The following is an 8552-nucleotide window of genomic DNA, read 5'->3' on the forward strand; positions in this document are numbered from 1 at the left end:
CACCCAAGAATCCAAAAGAGAGATGAGAATCTTTGCAAGCTAGTGAGAGATGGGCAGCGGAGGAGACAGTGAGGGTTTTCATGGGACAATAGCTAAGAAGGTTGAGAGATGCCAGTGACACTGTGTGTATGGGGGAATGTTAGTGTATAGTTAGTTCCCCATCACCACCTGGGGGAGAGGAAGGCCAAGCTAGCACCACTGACCCAGAAAACTGTCCTATGTTGCCCAGGGACATTTGGATTTACATGAAAGTGCTGAGAGATTTTTGGGGAAATTACTGGAGAAGAACAACTGGGAAAGACTGGATTTCCTGCCAGTGCTGGGGAAACCGGGGACATACAGATTACACCCCATGGTGGGCACCTTATGTTCTATCATGCAAGAAGCTTCTTTAAGAAACAAAACAGGGCCTCCCCGGTGGCGCAGCAGTTGAGCACTGGGTTGCGAAGCTGCCCGCAGCCTCTGCAGTGCCGGTTCCATCCCTGGCCACTGGAGGAGGGTCCCACATGGCGCACAGACCTCTCCTGCTGCCCACTGCTCCCCTCAGCAGTGTACCTTGTCAGTCTGCCTGTTCTGCTCCCCGCTCTGGCTCTGGTGAATTCTCTCACCCTCCCGTGCTTCTGACTGTACCCAGTGCTTATAATAAATAAATAAATAAATAAATCTTAAAAAAAAAAAAACTGCAACAATAAAATAGACCCCCCCAAAAAAAGAAACAAAACAAGGGGCTCCCTGGTGGCGCAAGGGGTTAAGACGCAAACTATGAAGTTATCCGCAGCCACTACCCCACCAGGGAGCTACCCACATGGCACAGCAGACCTCTCACGACTCACCCGCTGCTCCCCTCAGCAGTGTATTTCAGTCAATTTGTCTGTTCTGTTCCCCACTCCGTCGCTAGTGAATCCTCTCACTGCCCCCCCCCACACCTCTGGCCTGTACCCCAGTTCTTGTATGCATAAATTAATCAATCTTAAAAAAACAAAAACAAAAACCTCTTTAGTACCTGGCTCAGCGTTGATGTGATGCTCAACGAATATTTGTCAAATGAATAATGACCCTCAATTGATTAATAACGTGGAAGTTTGGAATTACTATCCATACTCTTGGCATTGGATGTGATCCTATTACAGGGGGATCCTGGCCCTGTTCACGTATGTCGAGTCTGTACAAGATTACACATCAGGCCGAGCACCCCACCTTCCTGGGTTCCTGGGCTCCTTGCCCTGACAGCTCCCAGAAGTTGGCCAGGGTGAGGAGCCAGAGTGGGAGCTTTGCCTGGCTGTGGGGGAGACAGAGATGGGACAGCATCCTTTCCAGCTCCCACCCCCACTCTGTAATTCCCAGGATCACCCTCTGGAAGCCCTCTTCCTCAAGGATAACTTCTCAGACGTTTGCCAAATTCTCTCCTCCCAGAGCAGACATGAATTAAAATATTTTTTATTTGCTGTGTCATTTAAGTTCTCCTTTAATGATGTGCACTTCAAATGCCCCCTGTGCCCAGATGGATCACCACTCTCAAGGGGCACAGCCTTTCCCCTCAGAAAGCCCTCAGTCTGAGCGAGGAGCCAGCGCTCCGGAGCTCTGGCCCTGCAGGAGGGGGCGGGTCGCAGAAAAGCCCCAAGGCCTGCGGCAGGAATTCTGAGGGCTCGTCCAGCGCGCCAGGCCCAAGCTCGCTCAGCTCCCCTCCCCTCAGAATGGGGCCCTGGGATCCCGACGCGGAAGGCGGGCGTGAACCCCGCGACCGTCCCGAGACGGCAGCGTCATGGGGGCCGACCCCGCGAGCCCGCGCCGGCCTGACCCCGCGTCGCAGCCGAGAAGGCGGTGGCTGGGGGCCGCCGAGGGCTGCCTACCGCGCCGAGGCGGCGTGTGGAGAGGGCAGCCGGCGCGCGCGGCCGAGGGGGGTGCGGGGAGGCGGCGGGCCCGCGGGCCCGGCGTCCCGGCCGGGTCCCCTCGCGCGGCGGGCTGGGCGCGCAGGTGGCTGCAGGTCAGGAGCACGTCCACCAGCAGCAGCTTGAACAGCAGCAGCCGCAGCGCCCCCAGCCGCAGCTCCAGGCCCCGCGTTCCTGGCGGGGAGAAGGTGCAGATCAGGAGCCTGGAAGTTCGCCCACAGCCTCACTCCCAGGAAAATGGTCACCAGGGCGGCGGGGCTGGGATTCTGCTCCTGCCCTCCTCCTCTCCTTTGGCCCCCGAATCCAGGGAAAGTCCTCCCTGGTGTCTGACCTCAGCATCTGCTAGTAATCACAAAACATACCTTCCCAGCCTTCATTTTATTGTATTTGGGATGCAGGCCAGGCAGGAATTAGGAGCTGAGGCAGAGGAGAGTCACCAGATCAGAATTCTCTATTTTTCCATGGCCTGTGACTCTGTCCAGTAGGTAGAGGGTGTTCCAGTCCCCAGACAGTCTCCCGCGTGTACAAGGCTCCAAGCCTGCAACCACCCACCTATGCTGTCCAGGACAGCTGCGCCCTTCTGTTAGCTCTCACCTGTGCATCTCACCTCGTGTCTAAGAATTCCTGGGGACCATCTTATCTACTGGGATTGAGGCCCATGTCAGCCAGTTCCCCCACCCAGCAAGGGGTCACCCATCAAACCCCTCTCCCCCAGTGACACCAGTCAGGCCAAGGTCTTGGTCCCCAGTACTCACCCCCGAGAGACTCCCAGAGGCAGGTCCTGGCTGAGGAAGCCTTACCTGTCAGCCAAGGAGAAGGGAGTGAGTCGTCTGGAATGGGGCATGCCCTCCACCCCAGTGCTAACTCCAGCCCTGCACAGGGCAGGTGTGAGTGCAAATTGGATAAGTGAACAAATGAGCCATGCGTGGGGTCCCTGAGCCCATTTTCGGCAAGTCCTCTGAGAGCCCCTCACCTACTCACTCCCCTCTGTGCACTGTCTGTGCCCCAGGGAGGCAGAGGGGCCTCAGAACTTTTAGAGAAGGAACTGATTTTCCTAGTAGCCTTTTTTGAAGGCAGAGCATTTAATCAGCAAACATTTCCATTTGGGAAATGACAGAGTGACCATAATCCAAATAATCCAAAAGGAGGAAGTAAGTCATCTGTTAGTAATAATAATTGCTGGCTTTGGACAAGCTGCTTTGCTTCTCTGAGACTGCAATATGACTTACTTCATGAATGCAAAATGTTGAGAACAGAGTAAATACTAAAGAAGTGATAATAATTTAGTATTTAATTATTGTTTTAAAGAATTATTCCTTTATTGTAAGATTTTAATTTTATTTGTTTTTGTGTAGGGGAACTGGGGTGCAGGCCAGAGGTACGGGGGTGGGGTGAGAGTGTAACAGGGTGGTCCCCAGGAAAGGGGGAAGTTCCAGGTTCCCTGCCCCATCCAAGGGAGGGTGGAGCTGAGGAGGAAGAGGAGAAGCTGAAGAAGAGACTGAGGAAGGAAGCAGGATGGAGCCAGGAGACCTGGAGGAGGCGCATGGAGCTTAGAGACACGTGAAGAAACTGCACTTGTCTTTTGGTCGTGGACTGGGTGACACAGATGTGGGTGAGACCCGTGGGGAGGTGACCATGGCAGCTTTTATCTGGATGTTAATTTTGCTCTTTTCCTTCCGGGCTTGTCTGGTTGTTTGTGACCCTTTTCTGTGGGTCCCCACTGGAAGATGCTTTAGACTTGTGGCAGGCTTTGGGGCCTTGCTCTGGGCCGATCCCATTTGGATGGAGTTTTACCCACGAGGGGACGGGTAACTTTGGGTGCTTCATTTAGAAACTAGACTCTTTGCCTTACCTGGATTGTTTCCTAGTTTTATTAAAGTTCCTTCCCCTTAAAGTCTCCTATGTTTTGTGTTGATGCGGCGGATGGCAGAACCCATTTAGAATAGGCAGGTTTGCGGGGTTTGGGCTGCCCCTCTCCCTGTCCTATAACAAGAGGATTCACCAGAGACAGTGGGGAGCAGAACAGGCAGATCCACTGATATACACTGCTGAGGGGAGCAGAAGGTGAGACAGGAGAGGTCTTCTGTGCCATGTGGGTAGCTCCCTGGCTGGGGTTCAAACTCAGACAGCAGGAGGGCCTTCATGATGGTAGCACTGATGCTTAACCCCTAGGCCCCCAGGGAGGCCCTTTAGTATTTAATTATTTTTTTTTAAAGAGGCATGCATTTTTATTTTTATTTATGATTTATTTATTTGTTTGTTTGTTCTGTTTATACATGCACTGGGTACAGTCAGAAGCACGGGAGGGTGAGAGAATTCACCAGAGCCAGAGCGGGGAGCAGAGCAGGCAGAAGGACCGAAGTACACTGCTGAGGAGAGCAGTGGTAGGCAGGAGAGGTCTGCGCCCCATGTGGGACCCTCCTCTGGTGGCCGGGGAGCAGCCGGGGATCGAACCGGCGCCGCAGAGGCCGCGGGCAGCTTCGCAACCTAGCGCTCAACCGCTGCGCCACCGGGGAGGCCCAGTATTTAATTATTGTTTGATCCTAATAGGCAGGTCAAATATAGGGCGATAGATTGATAGAGATAGAGATTTATCTTGAGTTATATCTGTATCTGTATATATATATAAAACAGGGAGGAGGCACTATTACTTCTTGGAAGTCATGCATCAGAGCCTGGATTTGAGAGATATTATGAATACACATCCCAGGACTCAGGGCCCCAGGGCTACACTGCTCTGAGCCCAGGCATCCCCTCACCCAGACGGTCTGCACTTGGACACCCTTCATGGCCCCATGGCCTGGAGCCCACCCTTTCTCCCCCATATCCTAGCCCCAGGTATGTTAGTAGGGACCCAGGCTCCATTCCTACCTGAGAGCTGTAGGGGCTGTGTGCTCCAACTGAGGTTCCCAGGCCCAGTGTGGCAGACCAAGCTCTCCCAGGCTGCTAGCTCCTCATAGGGCAGGGAGAGCTGGGCTAACCTAGTCCAGGTGCCATCCGCTGCTAGAGAAGGGGCATAGGTGAAGGCCTCCAGTGCACTGCCATTGCCAGCTGAGAACCAGATGGGGCTCTCAAGGCCAGGGGGTGCAATATCCAGGACCAGGCAGACCACCAGCATCTGTTGCTTCCCATTCACCAGCAGTGTGACTGGCGGGGCCAGAGAGGGGAAAGGCGTGCCACCCAAACCTGCAAGAGAGCACACACCTGTGTGGGTCCCGTCCATGCCCTCCCAGACCTGCGTCTCACTATCCTTCCATCTGGTTTTCTGTCCTTTCTGCTATCCTTCCACCACCCACTCGTCCAGCCCACTCTTGCTGCACCTCCCCCTGCAGTGACCTTTAGGGTTAACCGTCCCTAGGTCTGGCTGGGCAACCAGCGCGCAGGGGGAGAACAGCAAAACCCTACCTGCTGCACCTCCCCCCGCAGTGATCTTTAGGAATGGCTTTCGCCAGGGTCCCTAGATCCGGCTGGGCAACCAGAGCGCGGGGGGGGTGGGGGGGGGGGGGGTGGGGGGGGTGGGGAGAACAGCCTGAAGCAGAGAAAGTGCAGCAGAAGTTCCCTGAAAAGGCAGAAGCTTATCAAAAGATAAGGACCACCAAGAACCACTACAAGAATGCTAAAAATCTTATCCCGTCTTCCTAGAACTACAAACTTTAATCCCTTATCTGTCTTTCTAAACTTCCTCCTTTCTTCTATAATGGTCATTGCTTGTTATGTAGATCACCTCCCTGATAGTGATAGACTGAGCCAGTGAGCAAGCTAATTTCTTTGATATTCATTCCTGTGCTTTTAGAAAACATATATATACTAGTCACAAACTTAAAGAAAATTACACTCAGATTTTCACTCTTGAAGTGTGTCTGTTTGTCATTTCTTTCGCCGACGCCCTGACCACCCTGCACGCTTCTCTCAACCCTGAGGTGGCCTCATCGTCTACTGCTGTGCTGGTCTGCGGCACACTCTTTTATTTTTTTATTTAAAAAAATTTTTTTAAGATTTATTTATTTATGCATACAAGAACTGGGGCACAGGCCAGAGTTGTGGGGTGGGGGAGGGGTGAGAGGATTCACCAGAGACAGGGAAACAGAACAGGCAGACTGACTGAAATACACTGCTGAGAGGAGCAGTAGGTGAGTCAGGAGAGGTCTGCTGCACCATGTGGGTAGCTCCCTGGCCGGCCAGGGATCGAACTTGTGCTGCAGAGGCTGCAGATTGCTTCATAGTGCAGTGCTTAACCCTTTGCACCATGAGGGAGCCCCCCTCTCTTTTGTAACGTACCCATCTAACCACCCTTCTTTCTATGACTCATCCACCATCTATTTATCCATCCCTTTGCCATCATCCATCTTTGCCAACTCTATTCTTGCACTTTCCAGCTATAGATCCATCTAACTATCCATCCATCCATCCATCACTTAACCCTCCTTCCTTCTATTACCTGTCTCTCTTATCTGACCTTTTCTATGCCACGCATTGGGGATACAACATTAATTAGATATCGTCACTGCCCTCAAGAACTCAGTCCCATGGGAAAGACAGCAGATGCACAAACAAACACTTACAATACCTTGTTGTGCCAGTCTCAGGAGGGTGGTTATCTCTGGGGAGGAAGGAAAGAAAATAGGGTCTGGAATGAGATCAAAGAGGCCTTCAAATTTTGTTTCTTTAAAAAATATATCTAATTCAAATAGGGCAGAATTTTAATCACTTGTTAATCTGAGTGGAGTATGCTTTGGTGTCGTCTTTTTTCTGTTAGTCTTAGAGGGTTTTTTTTTTTTTTAAGATTTATTTATTTATACAAGCACTGGGTACAGTCAGAATGCGGGAGGGCGAGAGAATTCACCAGAGCCAGAGCAGGGAGCAGAGCAGGCAGAAGGACCGAAGTACACTGCTGAGGGGAGCAGCGGGCGGCAGGAGAGGTCTGCACGCCATGTGGGACCCTCCTCCGGTGGCCGGGGAGCAGCCGGGGATCGAACCAACGCCGCCAAGGCCGCGGGTAGCTTCGCAACCCAGCGCTCAACCGCTGCGCCACTGGGGAGGCCAGAGGGTTTTTTTGTTTTTTTTTTTTTAAAGCTTGCTTTAGCTGTAATCCACATACCATACAATTAATAAAGAGTACATTTATAACCTACTTAAAGAAAAAAAGTAACCTAGAAACCCAGCATGTGGCCAGTAACTAGCCCACCCAGGATTTGAACTCAGGTCTCTGTGACTCCAAATTCCACAGACCACCCCACTTGGAAGGATGACTAAGATTTTGCTGCATGACACTGAACCAAGCTTGGGACACGGCCTCATGGGACAGGGTTGATTTGACTTTTGACTTCCACTTAGTTTACTGAGTCGCAATTGTCTCATCAATATAATAGAATTAATAACAACAATCCAGCAGTGTTGTAGAGCACAGTGGAGATCATGAATGTAATGTGTGTCAGTGTGTATTATCCATGTTAATATTAATAAGGCATTGCAAATAAAGGGAATAGAGAAGGCAAGGAGGGAGTTGCAGGACACTCAACCTCCCAAGCCTTTTCATTTGTGCAACTATACACACTCCAAGTTCAGTTTCCCTCTTTTCCGTGAAGCCTGCCAAGGTGGCGCTTGCTCATCCTGGCAGCTTCCTTCTCAGAGCTCTGGTGTCCTGCTGTGAGGTCTCCTTGTTCCCACCGGCTGTGGTTTATGTCCCCATCTAGAGAGAGCCTGTGACATCCTGGGGGTCAGTTTTAGATCAAGGAAATGCCCTGACTCAAAAGCCAAGAACCTTCTCTTATGACATACATGCAAACATACACACGCTTCTAGATGAGGCTGGAATTTGTTCAGTCCTTCAGCTCCAGCCTTAATCTTTGGAGGACTGGAGGCAAATAACCTTGGGAAGTCACTAAGATTTGGGTCCCAATAACCTTGGGACCTATACTGAGTGCCCATTGATGAAGGGGAGTGAAGGTGAGACACTCTAAGCTTTGTTGGAATAGGGCCGCCCACCCAGTATTTCATCATCTCAGTTCCATAACATAAGCTTGGCTCTCCCGTCCCCAACTTCCATGGATGTCTAGGGATGACTGCCCTCCCTACCAACACCTGGAGCAAGGGCATGGGGCTCCAGAGTGAGGTAGCTGTGAAGTCAAGTACAATTGGGAAGAGGATGGTGGCCTTTTGGCGAGGCCCTCCCTGGGGACACCAAATGGCTCTATCCTGCCTCCTGACATCCAACCATACCCAGAGAGACCAGAGCAAGGGGGTGGAGTTGGGCAGCCTAGTCAGGCACAGAGAGGGCTTACCTGTGGGCAAGGCTGGACACCCGAGGGCCAGGAGGAGCAGTAGCCAAGTCTCCGCCATGCCACATGAGAGAAGCAGGACCCAGCTGCAGACCTGAGGTGTGGGCTGGGGAAGAGGCGCCTCCAAGACAGCCTCCCAGGCCACAGGCCCAGCTGCACCTCAGCTGCTCCACCACGGAGCCGTTTCCCTGGGTGAGAGGCCCCTCCCACCCCTACCCTGGCCCCCCAAACTCAGTCCTCTCTCACTGGGCCAGGGTGTCACTCCCACATCAGGAGCCAGATACTCATATTCCCTTCCAAATTTGAAAAAGACTTCACAGTCTGCAAGACTTTTTCCTGTCACTAGCCCTGCTGGAGGGCAGCTGCCATCTACAGGGAACAGAGC

At 52.2% G+C, this 8552-nt stretch overlaps 1 protein-coding gene across 1 annotated transcript; it reads right to left on the bottom strand.

The window, feature by feature from the left end:
• Positions 1–1689: 1689 nt before the first annotated feature.
• Positions 1690–8228, bottom strand: PTCRA (pre T cell antigen receptor alpha; the record flags this gene model as incomplete). Its single annotated transcript, XM_084259010.1, has 5 exons — positions 1690–2063; positions 2645–2689; positions 4761–5075; positions 6457–6489; positions 8171–8228. 5 exons carry the CDS (start codon positions 8226–8228, stop codon positions 1690–1692), a joined length of 825 nt encoding a protein of 274 aa, XP_084115136.1.
• Positions 8229–8552: the final 324 nt, after the last annotated feature.

This window comes from Talpa europaea (assembly GCF_964194135.1).
Source record: "Talpa europaea genome assembly, chromosome: 2".
Classification (NCBI taxonomy): Eukaryota; Metazoa; Chordata; class Mammalia; order Eulipotyphla; family Talpidae; genus Talpa; species Talpa europaea.